This window comes from Pipistrellus hanaki (assembly GCF_964339955.1).
Source record: "Pipistrellus hanaki genome assembly, chromosome: 11".
In the NCBI taxonomy this organism is placed as follows: domain Eukaryota; kingdom Metazoa; phylum Chordata; class Mammalia; order Chiroptera; family Vespertilionidae; genus Pipistrellus; species Pipistrellus hanaki.
Window position 1 is genome coordinate 39,521,391 of NC_140513.1, and position 18,558 is coordinate 39,539,948.

Genomic DNA, 18,558 nt, shown 5'->3' on the forward strand with positions numbered 1-18,558 from the left:
ATTTCTGCAAAGACGCCTTCTCCAACTGCCTCTTTCCTTCTTAGCACTAATGCCCGATCTGTAATCACTTTACTGATTTATTGCCCTCAGTCCCACCACAAGGCAATGCCATGAAGCCGTTCTGCCAGGCGCCCGCTGAATGCATAAAGGACATGTTGTCATGAATGGGGATCAGGTGCGTTGGAGACAAAACTGGCCTGGTGGCCTGCCCAATCCTGACCACCACTGCCCCAGCATCTCCGTAAGGTTGGGTGTGGCCCCGTCCGCACACACAAACGTGGTACACCGAGTCCAGAGGTCCAAAGTAAACGTTTTATTCTCAGTTCTGCCTTAGCCATCTCTAGTTCTGCAAGCATGAATGAATGGAATCAACATTTAGGAATACCCCCCCCTAAATGTCTGTCATTACGATTTGTCACTGAAAAAGTTCCCTGTTTTTCCTAAGGGGAGTGACTGCAGGGCGATCTACGCAGGGACTTGATGATGGGAGCATGGGGGCTGATCATCCGTGCTTCATGCCAGCCCGGCTGGCGTGGCTCCGTGGTTGAGCGTCGGCCTAGGAACCAGGAGGTCACGGTTCGCTTCCCGGTCAGGGCACATGGCTGGGTTGCAGGCGATCCCCAGTGGGTGCGTGCCGATTCCTCTCTCACGGAGCAGTGTGTGGCCGCAGAGTCTATCGACAGCAGCCCAGCAGACCTGCCCCCAGGGACAGGGCTGGACGAGCAAGAGAGCCACCAGGTGGTGTGTGGGCGAGGACTCATTAACCTACTCCAGGGCGGGGCCGGCAGGGGGGGGAGGGTTGCTACCTTCACAGCCTCCAATCTGATGCACCCAACCCCCAATAGGCCTGAAGAACCCTCGGCCAGCAGCCAGGTGAGCCGCCATAGAGCGAGGACGGGTGTCCTCTGAAGGGCCCCCCTTTTAGAGCAGTTCCCAGAGGGGGGACCCCAACCCCCACCCTGGACGCTGCACGGTGAGGAGGGGATCCCTCCTTCCTTCCTGCTCCCGAGGTTCACAGGACGGTCTCGCGAATGACGCCGATGAGGCTGTGTGGCCGCTCGGCCGCCCGCCGCGGCCTCCGCTCCACTCGGGGCCTCCCGGCCGCCACGAAAGTGCTCAGGTCCCCGCAGCTCCGCAGGTGCAGCACGCCGGGCTGTCTCCGCGAGGGCGGCAGCTGGGCCCGGAGCGGGCTGGGCTGCAGGGGGGCCATGATCTTTGGGAGAAGGAAGAGGGTGGGGAGAGGTTACACTTCACCAGAGGCCCTGGGTCTGCCTCCTACGTCCGTCCATGTGACGTTTAGTTGCCTTGAGAAAGAAAAGAGGGCGTTCTCCCAAAGTGGAACCCATGTGGAATTCCAGAGAGGCTTACCATAGTGCCTCTTCCCTAAAGTTTCTAGCACATTCCCCAGATGTCCTATGGTTTCAAAGGTAGCCCTGCCTCACTTCGCTGACTCAGCTATTGCAATGTCTTGCTTTATACCCGGGGTCGGCAAACTGCGGCTCTCGAGCCACATGCGGCTCTTTGGCCCCTTGAGTGTGGCTCTTCCACAAAATACCAGGGCTTGGGCCAGTCCATTTTGAAGAAATGGCTTTAGAAGAAGTTTAAAACATTGACTCTCCAAAGAAACTTCAATCATTGTACTGTTGATATTTGGCTCTGTTGACTAATGAGTTTGCCGACCACTGCTTTATAATGAACACTGGTCATCACTTTCCCCAATTTCGCTGTGGCCTCCCGGGGGCCTGCACATCACAGGAAGGGGCGGGGGCCTGTCAGAGACGTGGGTTCCCAGCTCCCTGCACACGTGAGTGAGGAGTGCGGCTCAAGCATCTGCACTTGCAACAAGAACCCAGGCGACACTAAGGGACTCACACATTTGGTGACTATGATTTGGCCTTGCAGCCAGGTGATGAGCTTACAAAATGTCAACCAAAACCAATGATGCTTCTAACTGATCAAAAATAGCCCCTCAATAAACAGCATAACAACCAATCCAGTTTATTTGTAAAAACTCTCAAGAACGTTTCTACTTTTGACATCATAATATGACTATTTTGTAAAAATGACAAAAACATGATAAATTCCTCACCCAACTGGGATGGATGAGGGGAGAGCTGTCCAGTACATGAAAAGTCTGTGACACTGCACAGTCCGTCTATGACCCACAATACTGTCAGTGCCCTGGGAGAAGCCGGTGCTTTGTTACCATCCATGTCATAGACAGGGGTCTTCAAACTACGGCCCGTGGGCCACATGCGGCCCGCAGAGGAGTCTGATCCTGCCCGCCAGGTTTTTTGGGCAGTGAGCGCAGCCGAGGTGTTACAGTAGGAATTAGTAGTTCATATAGTCCGGCCCTCCAGCTCTCTGAGGGACCGTGATCTGGCCCCCACTTTAAAAAGTTTGAGGACCCCTGTTGACATAGAACAATCATTGGGATGACATTTTGTTTAGTTTGTACCTTTCAGAACTGTTTTTTACTCTTAGCCAAGGACAAGATTTTTAAAACTAATTTCGAGAGAGACAGGTGAGAGAGAACATCGATTGGTTGCCTTCCATACAGGGATTGAACCCACAACCTAGTTATATGCCCTAACTGGGAATCAAACCCACAGCCTTCTGGTGCACAGGACAGCGCTCCAACCGAGCCATCCGGCCAGGGCCCATTGTGAGACTTTAAGGTCATTAAAAAGTTAACCCCCCAAAGAGTTATCAGATTTGCTAACATTCTATGATTCTGTATTTAAGGCCTTTCCTTGTTTCCTGAGAAAGAAGAAAATTCCAACAATCATAACTATTGTTACGTGTAAGTTAGGAGAAGTGGTTTTGAATTGGTGAAACTTACAGTGGATCTAAAAATGCATTCTAATAACGTAGAGAAAGTGAAAATGTGCAAAAGCTGGGACGGCTCCAGTAGATGGCCCAGGTCTACTCCAATAGCCCCAGCGCCTGAACTTTGACCCAGGCCCAGTGAATGTTGTGGCGACAGCACCTGCTGTCCTTCCCCCCTCAGTGATGTCCCAGAGAGCAAGCCTGTGCGGAAGGTCCAGACCACCTGCGTGGCGGATGCTCTGGCTCTTGCCTCATCAGAGCTCGGCAGCCTTCCAGGGATCCAAATGCTTGCTCCTGCTTAGTGGGCCACTGAAGCCGCACAGAGGAAAGGAGGCAGGGACTCCGGGACGGAAATGTCTCCCCAACGTGGGATACTGCCTAGAGCCTGACCCAGGGCCACAGGCCAACCACTCTTTCAGAAAGCAGACAAGAGGGTCCCTGGCTCATGCACCTCTTCCTGCGAGGAATCAAATTGCTCCTGTGCTCCTAAGGGACTGCAGAGACTTTGCCTGTGGCTTCTGTTAGAAGCGACCAGGAAGTAGAATAGGGGAACAGAAAGGACAGTGAGAAGGGGACTGGGACAAACTGCCTTGGAATTTTACCCGGGATCCTGGTGCTGGTAATGACCTGAGCTCTGTGACCAGGAAGTATCTGCTGGCACTGGATGCACGCAGCCAGGTAACAGGGCTGCCTTCGCCGCCACCCCATGTACCGGGAGCAGTGCAGAAAACGCCCCCAAGGTGACCGCTTTTAAAAGGAGGTGGGTAATGGAAGATGTGGCCCAGCCCCAGTTCTCATCAGAAGGCAAGGCCCCTCCTTCAGGAACAAAGGTGCAGGGCTGCCTCGTGAGAGCCCTGACACCGAAGAGGATGGTGCACACGCCCACCTGTATCTTCTCCCTGTGGCTTCCCCTCGGGGGATTGCCTTGTAGGTTTTAACCTCTGGAAAGAAGGGTGTGTGTTCCATTCGGTCCTATCAGCTTGGGTATCTTGCCAAACCTTTCACAGGAATGGGAACGGCTCTCAGAATCTTGCCCGTATTAAAATTCAGGCATGTCCGTCATGGTCAATGGGCTGAGAAAACATGCCGCATTTAGGGACACTTTCAACACAGGGAGCCAACTGCTGCATGTGCCCCCCACTGCCCACGCCCCCTGCTTTTGGCCCCAAGCTGCAGCCTTGGCTTTTTCCAGGCGCCCAATCCCAGAAAAACGGTTCCTCTTCCTTGGGGCCAAGAAGGCTGGGGAGAGTCACCCCGCCTGAAAAGAAAGTGCTCCGGCTTCCTCTCCACTCACCCTACCCCCAATCCACCACCTCCGGACCACATTGCCCCTGACACAGCGACCGTGAACTTGCGGTGCCTGGGGCGGGAACTCGGAGAGGCCGTTTAGGCTGCTGTGGAAACAAGTGATGTGACTCAGACCGGATCACAGCGTTAAAACTACCTGCTCCAGGAAGCTGGCACTCGTGATGGCCTCCTCCATGTGCTCCTCGTCGGACTTCAGGACCGACTTGATGTTCTCCACGAGCTCGTGGATGTCGGGCGCCATGGCGCAGGAGGACTGCTCCAGGAACTGGGCCACCAGCAGCTTGGTGTCCATGTAGGACTTGTAGTCGATCAGGGACTGCGGCCTACACCTGGCCGCCCTGGGCTGCACGCCCCTCCGCAGGGTCACCGCGGCCAGCTCCGGCCTCCCCTCCGTCTGGGTGGCGGCTTCGCAGCTGAGCACGGGAGCAGCTGTGGGCAGACAAACACAGGGGCCCGTTGGGAGACAGCACGGGCCGCTGGACTCGGCGCGGAAAGCACATGATGGATGCCAACAGCCATGCGCGTCTTGCTTTTCATTTTGCAAAAGAAAAAAAGAAAACACACACACACACAAAACCAACAGCTATGACATGAGCTTATTTCCTGATGTCGTTCCAACAGGATGTGTCCCCGACCCGTTTCATTGTGCCACGGGAAACACTGCCCCCGCGGTAAAGACAGGCGATCGAGATGGGCACCCCGAGTACACACCACAGCGGAGCAGCGGGGTCATGGGGTGATGGCCGATGTCTGGGATGGGTGGGCAAGCGGACAAAGCGTGGCTGGCTGATGGAGGAACGTTCAAGGGGCAGGATGAAGGAGCCGCTGAGAGGCAGGGGCTGAGGGGAGACAAGACTCGTGGGATGAGGGGAAGGCTCTGTGCACGGGGACTGTACCTTTGTCCTAACCATCCGCCAGGGCACTGCACGGACACGGTATCAGTGCTCGCACCGGGGCTGAGGGCAGCACTTTACGGCTCACGGTTACAGAAAGAGAGCTATAAGTGCAGGAAAACCAGGTCGTTCCAGATGTCAGCAGTGGGCCTGGAAAACCCACCGCAGGCTCTCACTTCCACAACTACCTGCTTCAGCGAGAAGGAAGGGTGCAGGGCACAGTGGCACCTCAGGCGGGTGAAGGGGGATGCAGGCCTGGCTCCCGCGTGCTCAGAAGCCGGCCAGCAGCCTTCGGTGCACGCGGCCCTGGAGGTTCCAGTCTGCAAAGGCCTGCTAAGCAGGATCTGAGAGTCAGTGAGGAAAGGAAGCAGAGGGTGGGAGAGCAGGTGGAGGGCGGGGAGCACCCTCGTCCTCTGGAGAACGCAGGCACGAGGATCTGCAAACGGTAGTGAACAGAGAGCGGTCCTCCTGGGCCGTCACAGGCATGTCACGGAACCGGGACCTCCCAGGAGCACTCCCTACGGACACTCAGGTGTGAGGACCGGGACCACACCAGCCCCCTGAAGGCAACAGGTAAACACAGGTCCTCCTCGCCCGGCAGCGCTGCAGCATGGGAAGGGATTCTGGAAAGACCTCTCTGAGCTGCGCAGACAGCAATGTTCCCGTTGAAGCCGGCGGGTGACCAGCTCGAGTCCTCAGCTTGCCCGGGAGGGCAGCGATGGCAGTGAAGTGGGGCCTAGGAGCGAAGGGCCAGCTGCCCGCCTGTTGGGGTGGCAGCGGCACTCAGGAGCGTGGGGGAGGGCGGGGCGGTGGCGGGCCTCTTGGTGAGAGGAGAGGAGAGGAGTGCTTTCTGGTTCCCACACAGTCAGTGGAGACTGGGGCCCACAGCACAGGCCGTCAGAGGGACAGGAGTGGGATGAAGGGGCGGTCCAGGCCCGGAGAAGGCAAGGTGAGAGCAGGAAAGCGAAGGCACTGGTGAGAACAGGTCACCGAGAAGAGCCGGTGCGCACAGGATTACAGTTTTTCATTTTCTTCCTTTCGTCCCTTTATTTATTTATTTATTTATTTTACAATTTTCTACACTGAAGACATATTTGGAGATGTTCAGGCATTCATATATTCAAATAATATCTGGACACAAACAGACTCAAAACAGAGAGGGAGGGGATGAAGTGTTTCACTCTAATCCAAAGTTCTTAAAACAAGGTGGGATTTAAATAATACAGTCATTCGTACTCAGCAAAAAGATAACTAACATTAAATTACAGAAAAGGGAATGCAAATAAGACCTCCCTCTGACTTCTCCTGAGAGAGAATACGTATTCCCACATGATCGCGAGTACGCAGAGATCAGAGAGAGGCTGGCGTTATTTCCTTCGTGTAGTACCTACCACAGTGTCGTCTGCAACCAAATGCTTTTGATGACAATGATTTAAAAAGAAAAACACCCTTGCCCGCCAGTGTGGCTCAGTGGTTGAGCATCAACTTAGGAACCAGGAGGTCAGGGTTCCATTCCCAGTCAGGGCACATGCCCCGATTTTGAGCTCGATCCCCAGTAGGGGCCATGCAGGAGGTCATGGATCAATGATTCTCATCATTGATATTTCCATCTCTCTCCCCATCTCCCTTCCTCTCTGAAATCAATAAAAATATATTTTTTAAAAAAATAAAATAGCTGAAACCGGTTTGGCTCAGTGGATAGAGCATTGGACTGCAGACTGAAAGGTCCCAGGTTCGATTCCAGTCAAGGGCATGTATCTTGGTTGTGGGCACATCCCCAGTAGGGGGTGTGCAAGAGGCAGCTGATGGATGATTCTCTCATCGATGTTTCTAACTCTCTATCCCTCTCTCTTCCTCTCTGTAAAAAAAATCAATAAAATATATTAAAAATATAAAATAAAATAAAAACACCCCACCAGCTTAAAAGATGGGGGCAGACGTATCCTAATGTGCTTGTAAAATATCTTACTTTCTCAAGGCATCTCTTGAACTGCAGGGCCCAGGGTGGCCGGAGCCACCTGCCTGCACGTGGCCCCTGGAGGTAAGCACGGGCTCTGCGGGAGCCTGGGGGGCAGCCTCACCTCGCTCTGCGGAAGGATGGAACACAGGGTCGCTCTTTGACCTTCTCATCGTGGGCTGGTGGGCACTCGGGCTCCTCCCGGGACATGGCGGGTCTGTGTTGGCAACGGAAGTGGATGCGCCTTCTTCTCCAGGTGTGCTAGGAATGTTCCCACCTAAGTATTTTTTTTTTTAAAAGAGAAACAAAAATTATTTTTCCAGCTGCAGCCCTCAGAAATTTGGACAGGAAACACCTGTGAGCCCAAACCTGCTGGGGCAAGAGCCACACGGTTAACAACATTTGCTTAGGCGGCCGGCCCGAGAAGTTTGCTTCCCGGCACTGTGGGAAACGCTGCCTCTCCGAGCCCCCATGCCAGGCCTCAGACAAACAGAACCTTCACCTCCAAACAGTGAAGCCATGCCAGAGTGTCAGCTTTTCCTAAAGGGGCTCAGTATCTTCTCCGGTGACACATCCCGGTGAGAGAGAGGGTGTGCATTACCGCACGATCGCCTTGGCATGGGAGAGCTCCGAGCCCTCTCATACCGTTCGGGACGGGCTTGTTGGTGGAAAATAATGCCTGCACAGGTGAGGGGCTGCCCTGTGGGCTGCAGACCAAGTGCAGGCAGAGGGCTATCTGCAGGGTGGGCCATGGAACTTCTGTTGAGCCAAGTTAAAGAGCCAGTAGCCACTAAATGCATCAGTGAAACCACTCTGGAATTGGGTGACTTCTGCTCGGGGAAATAAAAATCACATTATTTGTGAGCCTAAGCTGGGGCTGGGGAACATTTTTTTTTTATATAATATATTTTATTGAGTTTTTACAGAGAGGAGGAGAGAGGGATAGAGAGCTAGAAACATCGATTAGAGAGAAACATCGACCAGCTGCCTCTTGCACACCCCCTACCGGGGGTGTGCCCGCAACCCAATGTACATGCCCCTGACCGGAATCGAACGTGGGACTTTTCAGTCCGCAGACCAACGCTCTATCCACTGAGCCAAACCGGTTTCGGCTGGGGAACATTTTTAAGAAGTGAAATAATGGGGGAACATATTTGACAATGATAGATCTGATAAGGGTTGTATGTATAAGGAACTCATACAACTTAACACAAGGAAGACAGCAATCTAATTAAAAAATGGGCAAAGGACCTAAATAGACACTTCTCCAAAGGGGACATACAGATGGCCAAGAAACATATGAAAACACGCTAAAAGTCACTGATCATCAGCGAAACACAAATTAAAACGACAATGAGATATCACCTCACACCTGTCAGAATGGCTACCATCAACAAATCAACAAAGGACAAGTCGATGAGGATGCGGAGAAAAAGGAATCCTCATGCACTGCTGGTGGGAATGCAGACTGGGGCAGCCACTGTGGAGAACAGTATGGAGTTTCCTCAAAAAATTAAATATGGAACTGCCATTTGAACCCATGATCCTACTTCTAGGAATATATCCTAAGAAACCCAAAATACCAATCAGAAAGAATGTATGCACCTCTATATGCATAGCAGCACAATTTACAATAGCTAAGATCTGGAAACAGTCCAAGGACCCATTAGTACATGAGTGGATAAAAAAGCTGTGGTATATTTACACCATGGAACACTATGCAACAGTAAAATAGAAGGGCCTCTTACTCTCTGAGACAGCATGGAGGGACCTGGAGAGTACTATGCTAAGCGAAATAAGCCAGTCAGAGGAAGACAAGAATCACATGGTCTCAATAATAGGTGGAATCTAATGAACAAAATAAATTGAAGTACAAAATAGATCCAGAGAAATAGAACCATGGAACAGACTGTGGGATCTCAGAGGGAAGACGGAGGTGGATGGGAAGAGATCAACCAAAGAAGTTGTATGCATATATCATAACCCTTGGACACAGACAACAGGGAGGTAAATGCCTGGGGCAGGGGGCAAGGGTGAGCTAGAAGAGGTCAATGAAGGAAATGCGGGGGACATATGTAATACTTTCAACAATAAAGATTTTTAAAGAGAAACAAGAAATGGATGAATTACAAACATACTCAGGAAACATGAGACAGAAGGTGAACAGGTCAGAAACCCAACTCCAAATGGCACTGCTGAAAAACCACCTCTGTCTATAAGAGCTAAAAGCTGATCCATTATTTATCACCGTGTGCAATTTTGTCCTGGTGGACAATTTTCTGGGACACTTAAACCCCCCCCCCCCCCCCCCCAAAGAGAGAAAGCTGCAGCAATGTCCCCTTAAATTACAAAGATAAATACAAACCGACTACTACTTAATGGAGGACTGGGGATCAAAAATCTCTGCCTATGACGGCAGCATGACCTGAGCATGATCTCACAGCAAATCGCCCTGGCAAGAAATGAAACGCTCCTTTTCTCTTCAAAACATCTCATTTTAACAGAAGAAAATAAAAGTCTTAGGTTGGAAAACACAGGAATGCCAAATTAAACTCTAATGTATTTCACAGGTCCCTGAGAATAGTCTGACAACTCCTAACAGATTCTAGGGATATCTGTATTTCCAGTCAATGTTATCCCCCACTTGCAAAGGCCATATCTCCAAGAATATCTGACCTCCAACAAATACCAGAGAGATCATTATTTTATCATGTTTTAACTTACTGCCTCACGGGTGTGGGCAGTGACCGTGTGTGCATTACCTTGAGTCACTGGCACGCCGATCGGTTCCAACGGGCTGGTGGCGGCCTCTGATCCCTCTGATATTTGGAATGAAGACGTCTGCATCACAGGAAAAAGAGAGGAATATTGGTTGATACTCAGCTCAAGCATCATCTGGGCCCAGGGAGCTTAAAAAGAATCTGCCGAGCAAAAGATCTTCAATTGCTCTCTGTACCCAATGCGGCTTTTCCTACTTGCCGTCAACACGCCAAAGCGAACCTGCATGGACAGTACCTGCTCCCGGTCCGTCTCGTTCACCACGGCTTCGTACGGAGGCGGGGGGTCCAGGGGACAGAACACCTCCACGCCTTTGATTCTTGCTCCATATATGTGCGGCAGCGGGATCACGTCAGGACCGACCATCCTGGGAAAAGCATGTTGGCATCAGGAAGCACGTTCTGCACACAGGCCAGCTGACCCGGCGGCTCCCGCACGCTGGCCTTCGCCCCTGGATGCTTACCCCTTAGGCAAGCAGCAATGCATCGTGTGCGATACCATTGCTCCTTTAAAACCCACGAGGCAAAAAGCAAACAGCAATCCCTGAGACAGAAAGCAGATGAGCGGTGGCCAGGGGCTGGGGGGAGAACGGAGTGGGGAGTGGTCGATGGATGGATATAGAACTCCTTGGAGGTGAAAAATAAAAAGCTTTAGAACTAGATGGAGGTGATGGTTGCATGTGAATGTACTAAGTGCCACTGAATTGTACATTTCCAACTGGTTAATGTCACCTCAATTAAAGACAAAATTAGAAACACGGAGAAACTCAATTATTTCTGACACGGCACCATTCTTACCTGGGTTTCCCTAATGTCTGATTCGTGGGAGACACTCATGACTTGTTAAATATATTTGAAAGGACACATTTTTAAAATAAAGCACACCACATCAGAGCTCAGAGACAAAGCAGCACACAGCGGAGGGAGCAGAGCGCCCCCTCCTGAAGGTGGCCGTGCACCAAGCACTGATGGGGCGCCTGCTGCATGCTGGGCACTGTGCATAGTGTCCTGTGGGTGAGGGATCTTTGACAGCAGAAAACAAACGCAAACACCCCACAAGCTTTCCTGCCAGTGTGCACAGAACATCACACACACACACACACACACACACACACACACACCCCTACGTAACAAAGAACCTACATTTTAAAATAACACTTAAAAAACTTAGCTACCAAGCAAAATAGAGGCAGACTCATAGACAGAGAACAGGCAGACAGCTCTTGTTGGCAGTGGCGGGCGGAAGGGAGAGAGGATTGAGCAGAAAATAATAAAAAGAGAGAACTCGGGACATGGACAACACTGTGGTGAGGGCAGGGGTAATGGGTAGAGGTGGAAGAGGGGATAAAGAATGATGGGGAAAATATTAAAAAGAAAAAAATTATCAAATTAAATAATAGTTAAAAATATGTGGAATTTTGTACCTTTTAAAAAATATCTCTAAGTTGATTTCAAAGAGGAAGAGAGAAAGAGAGAGAGAAACATCAATGATGAGAGAGAATCATTGGTTGGCTGCCTCCTGCACGCCCCACACTGGGGATCAAGCCCGCAACCCAGGCCTGTTCCCTGACTGGGAATCAAACCTTGACTTCTTGGTTCATAAGTCAACGCTCAATCACTGAGCCATGCCAGCCGAGCAGAAGTTTGTACCTTTGAATGAAACTCCCAGTTATAAAATAAGTCCTGGGGATGTAATGTACAGCATGGCGATTATAGTTAATAGTACTGAATTGTATTTGAAAGTTGCTAAGACAGTAGGTCTTAAAAATTCTCAAGGATGCATCAGCTAACCAAACCTATTGTGGAGATCATTTGCCATATATATAAATGGCAAATCACTATGTCTCACACCTGAAATTGTATCCAATTTCATTGTACCTCACTTTTTAAAAACACACAGAAGACCCCAAAAACCTATATTCAACCCATGGAGTTTTGGAGGATGAAAAAAAAAATAGGTAACAGCAAAGTTTAACGTCTGTTCTTGAAATGCAAACACGGACACACGCTGAGGAGACGAAGGAGAAGACCGGCTCTGGAGCCATGAGCGCGGCACTGCTGCCGGGAAAGGTGCTCTCTGGAGGTCACACCTGGAGCCCATTTTCAAAAATGCAACGGGTAGAGGAAAAGAAGTTGAAAAAGATGTAATGTCCTTTATCCCTAACAGTTAAACTTCTGGAATCCTGGGATGTAGAAGAATGAGACTTCTGCAACCTAAATAAAAATTAAAATAAAATAAAATAAAATAAAGCAGAAATCTCTCCCCTTTTCCCCTTGATCTTTGTTCGGAAGGAAGACTGCCATCCCTGCTTGACACCCGATTGCATGGATAGTGCAGCTCAGTATGTAGCACATGCTGTGTCTAAAGAGAGGCACCAGCCTGGAGGGTCTCTCCGAGGGGCATTGTGGGTGGGGGAGAGGTTCCTGGGAAAGTTACCAAGAAAGGGAGATCAGATTCTCCCTCCAAGCAGGACCTGCCACAATTCCTTCCCAACGCTCCAACGCAGCTGAAGCTGTTCGACAGCTACAAACGCCAAGCAGGGCCTGACTGCAGATGCTCTCCGGACCGATGCACATGGTGACCTGTTTACTCCACGGACCCGGGCACCCCCTCCTGTCCTCTCCTCACGCCCTAACCCCAACCTCATGAGCTGTCTTCTAGTCCTTACAAACGTCTCCCCTCAGCCAGCTCTGCACGTGTCCTCACTGCTGGGCCCCCGCCTGGAAAGTGAAGCCCTGTCTGTCTGCCTGTCTGTCTGTCAGCGCTGGTGGTCCTTGTTTTATATTCCCAGCCCAGTGGCTACCACTATAGACATTCACAGAGAAGAAAGGGCTTCCATTTTAGACCCTAAATTACAGAAATTTCTACAAGAAGAAAACTGACAGAGAAGAAGGGGCGTACTTTATCTAAACTGACAAAAACGAAAGCAGGAATGGCCTCTCTGGTTGTGATGAAAAGGGCCAGGAAAGCCTCGTTTCGATGGGAGATGCTGCTACAGCGGATGCAGAAGGAAAGTCCCCTTCCTCGCAGGCGGCTTTTCCGCATTGATTCCCATTTCCCTCTGTGGGTAACTAGGATCTGTGTGGGGGGAACGGGTCTGCTCTCTCCTGACAGGTTTCTTCCTGATCCTTCCTGGCTTTCACTGGGAGAGGTTTCCAACCATGGCTGGCCCCGGCCTTCCCTCTGGGAGTTCTGCTCTAATGGGGGGGCGGGGGGGGGGGGCGGGGAGTATAGAGGGGGGGAGAGTTCTGCTCTAATGGGGGGCGGGGAGTAGAGGGGGGGTGTTCTGCTCTATTTGGGGGAGGGGCACGAGGCAGCTGCAGGCTGTCAGTGCCCACCCACCCACCCACACACACACACACACACACCCGCGATCCAGTGCACAGCGGGACTGAGGACTCCGCCAAAGGAACCGGTGCCTGGTGGCTGAAAGGAAACCCTGTTATATCTGGGAAAGATGATCAGATTTTCACTAAGAATGAGTGTCTTTAGAAAACTGCTGCCTGATAAGGCAGAGGCAAAATGAAGGGCTAAATGTTCCTTAAGAACAAGGGACATGCCAAAAACATTCTAAACAGAGCGACTAACAGGGATAGAGCGCAATGGAAGCTTCTCACTTCTGGAAGCTTTTTCATGGCCACGTTCTTGTTACAAGCATCTCAGCGGCCCATGACCACGCAGGCAGAGGAAGAGACTGGAGCTCGGAAATGGCAGAGGAGCCACCCAGGGTCACCCCTTTAGGAGCCTCCGGAGCCTGGGCTCTTCCAAGTTCATCCCAGAGTCTCCAGGAAACCTTCTCTGCTTCGTGCTCCTGAGCCCTGAAGGTGAACAGGGAACCCAAGCAGAGCGTGCAGAACATGATCCTACCAACAGGCCTCGAGAACTCATCCGAGGGGGACACAGCAACTGATATGCCCTTGACCAAAGCCTGACCGTCCTCTGTGCCCGGGGCAAGCTGCGTGCGCCTTTTCCTGGGCACACGGTGGAGCGGGGAGCCAGGCAAGGGTACCTGCCCAGCAGCCGAGCCCTGGGTCAGCCTGAGGGTGGGTTTGGAATCTCGTTAAGCGAATGGCCCAGCTGGTGTAGCACAGTGGTTACGTGTCAACCTATGAACCAGGAAGTCACCGTTCGATTCCCCATCAGGCCACATACCCGGGTTGCAGATTCAATGCCCAGTAGGGGGTGTACAGGAGGCAGCCAATCGATGATTTTCATCATTGATGTTTCTCTCTCTCTCCCTCTCCCTTCCTCTCTCTGAAGTCAATAAAAACATATATATATATATATATATATATATATATATATATATATATATATATATATGTTTTATTTTAAAGAAAACAAATAGGTGGGCTTTGTCTTCGCTTTTAAGAAATGCCCAGGTCCACCCACCTGTCTCTCCCCCACTTCTTTAATGTTCTCCAGCAGGTGACATCCAGGTCCATGTTCACAAAATACAGGGTGTCACAAAAACATATATGTGCACTTTGAGTAATTATAAAGTCAGTGTTAAACTACATCTCTTTTTCAAAACTGAGCCATCGCTGCAAATGAGTACACATTTTTGGGGGACAGCCTGTAGTTTAGAGTCTCCTTTCTGACCCCTAGCTCCAGCCCGTTTCTGAGAACGGGGACTCCCCCGGGTAGTGGCGCTGGGGCCCAGCCCCCTCCCGGGCGGCACATCGATTCACTAGGTAGATGGCCGGCGCTTGGACGGCAGCCGGGACTGCAGTGGGGCCTCTGTTTATGACAGTAACCTGAGAAGCCCTTTCTCAAGGAGACACCAATGCATGTTGTATTTATAGAAGTTAAATAAATAAGCCTCTTCGGAGAGGTCACAACACCTAACAGGAAATGGGGAGCCTCGATTGTGTGAAAACACTTAACACAACTGGTCATGGAAATTTTTAAATAACATTCATCAATATTTTGCCTGCCTGCTTACAAGAAAGGTTACCAATTGGGGTTAAACATCTAGCATCTACAAAGTTGATTTATACTGAGAATCTAGCAAAGTTGATCAAACTTAAAAATATCTCGGAGAGCATATGTATAGAGAGGTGAATAAATTTAGCCATTTAAAAAAAAAAAAAGGAAGTGGGCTGACCGCTGAGATGGCGGGATTTCGGAAATGGGAGCGTCTGCCCGTGGAGATGTGCTCTAGGCTCCAGGTACATGGTTCAGGCCCAGGAGCGTCTTCTTCCTCACCAGCCTGTTTTGCTTGAACCTCCTCCCCCTACGTTCCTTCCAGAAAGTTCTGAATAGCAATGCCCTTGATGTGAAGTGTGCCTGTCTTTTTCCAACCTACGTTTGGCCGGGGGCTGTCTCGGGACTCAAAGGGACAGATCCAGAGATGCATGTATACCCTCCTCCAAGAGTGGCAATGCCCACCCTGCTCACCGTGACTGTGGAGGAGCAGGGGGGAGGACAGAAAGAAAGGGAGGAGAAGGGAGGGGAAGGGAGGGGAGGGGAGGAGCGGGGCTGCCCCACAGGCACACCTCCAAACCCAAGCCCACATGAGTCACTCTCCCCTTTCTGCTGCTACAGGAAACTAAATCTGTCTGTGGCCTCTTCTTGGGTCAACCCAGTGCTCACCCACAGCCTCAAGGGCCACGGAAATCTTCTGAAGAGGGCTTTTCTCGCCCGCACCATGAAACGCCAGGCAGCTTACCCTCCCATGAGCCCTCTGCAAGCAACCTGAGATTGGACTCAGGTTTTAGCAAATGTGACCTAACGTGCACAAAGAATTCGGGTTTTGTGGCTGTCTCTATGGCCCCTATAATTCTGGGCTCATTTCCTAAGAGACTAAGGAGGCTGTCTTAACCCTTGAAGCTTCAAGGGTTCAGTTCCTGGAGCCACCCCAGCCCATCCGACCCGCCAGCAGCTTCCTGCTCTGGTTCAGTGGTCATCTCTACCTCCACCTAGGTGGGTGGCCAGGCGGGGGTGTGCGGGGGCGTGTGTGTGTGTGTGTGTGTGTGCGTGTGTGTGTGTGTGTGTGTGTGTGTGGAGGGGGTGTTTAGGGTAACTCTAACACAGGAAGAGAGCATGAACAGCATCTGGAGTTAGCTCCCCCTGGCGGCCTGTTCCAGGGTCATGTTTGGCTGCCTCAAGCACTAGAAAATGGATTTTCAAAAACCATGCCTGGCACCAAATGTGACAACCTTCCACCTGTACCTCAGAGATTAAAAATTAAAAATTCCTGGGCCTCTGACTATCAAGCTAAAGATACTCATCTTTCTGTAGAATTCAGAGCTTCTCTTTGGAAGCTCAAATATATTTTGTTTATCCTCTAAGTTCAGCTTAAAATCACCTTGTCCAGGACGCCAACCCTGACCCGCTGACTCTTCAAGCTCCCTGCGGCCCACCAGGGCAGGGTCCTCCTCGGGCATGTAAATCCTCTCCTCTGAGCGCCACTTCCTGGGTCCTAAGCATACGCACTCGGCAGGGCCTGGGCTGTGAGCTCCTCCGTATGCAGAGGGGGTGGGTCTCACTCAGTTTGGACCTCAATAACTCAGCACAGTGATTAGTTAGTAAGCCACAGAATGGATTAAATGTTTGTTGAATGAATAAAGTCATTTCTTAGAGAGTTACAATTCTAGCACCTGATAACAATCAGAGGAAGGGTTACAGCATTTCATTCTTTAAATAATAATTCCTGAGAGTTAAGAAACAGATAATCAGCCCTAGCTGGTTTGGCTCAGTGGGTACAACAGGGTCGGTCTGTGGACCAAAGTTTCCCAGGTCAAGGGCACATACCTGGGTTGCAGGCTCCTCCCCAGCCTGGGCCTCAGTCGGGTTGTGTGCAAGAGGCAACCAACGTGTTTCTCTCACATTGATATTTCTCTCTGACTTTCCCTCTCTCTTCCATTATCTAAAAATCAATGGAAAAATATCCTGGGGTGAGGATTTAAATATATATATATATATATATATATATATATATATATATATGAAAAGAAAAAGGAAACAATCAAATTTGGAGCTAGAATTTGAAAACGACAGTAAGCCTAGTGTCTATTTTTTTTTCTAGACCAGAGAGAATTGATTAATAATTCATCACTTTTTAATGGCTGGGAAGAACTGCATGATTTGGGGACCTGCTGATGGTGTTATAATGAACATCAATTTGGCCTAACTGAGCGCGTTTCCAGGGCAACGCAGCTCTCAATCATGTCAAATTACAGCCGTTATCTCCCTGGGTGTCAGTTTTCCTGGGAAGCTAATTGAAATTTAAAAAGTATATCCTTAGGTCAAGGTCTGACTTTTCTTTGGTTTCATGCAGTTTATCAGAGAGGGGGGGGGGGGGGAGGGAGAAAGAGAGAGGGAGAAAGAGAGAAGGGGAGAGGGGGAGAGGGAGAGAGAGAAAGAGGGGAAGAGAGGGAGAGAGGGAGAAGGGGAAAGAGGGAGAGGGAGAAAGGGAGAGGGAAAGGGAGAGAGAGAGAAATTTTTAAATTCCCCAAATAGCACAGCCTGTCCAGATTTAGGAGAAAAGTCCAGAGCTCCAGTCCTCAAAACTAAGAGCACCCCCCAGAGAGCTGGGTGAGGTGGGGCTTAGAGACGGACCTGCGGTTCATCCGGGGCGTGCAGGAGTAAAACGTGGCGAAATAGGAGGGGGGAGGCACCGGCGGCACGAAGTCATCGGGGTCTGGGATGCGTCCCTGCTCTTCCACCTCCTCGGCGGAAATCTGGGATTCATCCTAACGAAACAACACCGCATTAGTCAGCAGCCTGCACCCCGAGAGGAGGTTCAGGGAGAGAAGCAATCGGCCCAGGGAAGTTCCGCAGAACCACAGCGGAGGTGCCACCTCGCAGGGACTTACACTGCAGGACCTCCTGGCCGCAAAGATCTGGACGTAGCGAAGGGCGGCGGCCACCAAGCAGACGGTGGTGGTCAGGGCGTTCAAGGCACACAGCGCAAAGAGGACTTTCTAGGACAAGGAAACAGAGACGCCACTGAGTCCTTGAAAGCAGCTGACCAGGTGCAATATAAGCACGTGTACAAAGAACGAATAACACTGTCCCTGTAGGAGAATTCTCATTAGAAAATTCATGGAAAGAAATTACACGGTAAAGGCCCCCCAAAATGCTGGTGATGCCCAGCCAGGTGGCCCAGTGGGTTGGAACATCCTACACCCAGAACGTTCTGGGTTCGATTTCCCAGTCGGGGCACATACCTAGGTTGCGGGTTTTATCCAGTAGGGATGGGTACAGAGGAAACCAATTGATGTTCTCTCTCTCTCTAAAATCAGTGAACATATCCTTGGGTGAGGATTTTTTAATGCTGTAATTATTATGATTCACACAATGATTAAAATAATTTTAAAATGTATCTCAGAAGCTTCCTGTCCCAGAAAGACCAGATACTACACGATTTCCCTCTGCAAGCACCAGGACCCTGTCTGGAAACACTCCCTCCAGGAAAGCAGTGAGTTTCTCTTCTGAAGTTGGAGTTTCCAGCCTCCCCCTCCCACAGCCTTGCCCCCGGACAGCTTGCCGCTGCATCTGTGGCCGCTGCTTCTATTTCAGGAGCTGCTGGCAGCGCTGCCCAGGGCACACAACTAGGACAAGGGAGGGGGCAGGCCGCCCGGGTGTAAATAGGGCTTCTCTCCTCCGAGCACGCGTCTCAGAATAGCAGCAAAGGCGATCCCAAGTGTTTGTTGCCACAGTCCTGGCTCCTCAGTGGGGCTTTCCCTACGCTAAGTCCTGGCTCGGGAAGTTTGGGGGTGACTCAGCCACCAAAACTCCAGAAGCCAAAGAAAGAAGCCGTTTTTACATCCTGCATTATCCAGAGAG

The 18,558-nt window shown here is 50.8% G+C and overlaps 1 protein-coding gene across 1 annotated transcript in view; it reads right to left on the reverse strand.

The window, feature by feature from the left end:
* Positions 1–290: 290 nt before the first annotated feature.
* The window catches only part of ENTREP1 (endosomal transmembrane epsin interactor 1), a 52,926-nt gene continuing 34,658 nt past the window's right edge, over positions 291–18,558 (reverse strand). The window contains exons 5-11 of the mRNA XM_084899517.1: positions 17,586–17,693; positions 17,329–17,462; positions 10,003–10,132; positions 9,750–9,828; positions 7,112–7,264; positions 4,274–4,566; positions 291–1,213 (exon numbers count right to left, since the gene is read on the reverse strand). Coding sequence (XP_084755643.1) covers positions 1,013–1,213; positions 4,274–4,566; positions 7,112–7,264; positions 9,750–9,828; positions 10,003–10,132; positions 17,329–17,462; positions 17,586–17,693 — 1,098 coding nt within the window. The 3' untranslated portion in view covers positions 291–1,012. The remainder of the gene's footprint in view (positions 1,214–4,273; positions 4,567–7,111; positions 7,265–9,749; positions 9,829–10,002; positions 10,133–17,328; positions 17,463–17,585; positions 17,694–18,558) is intronic.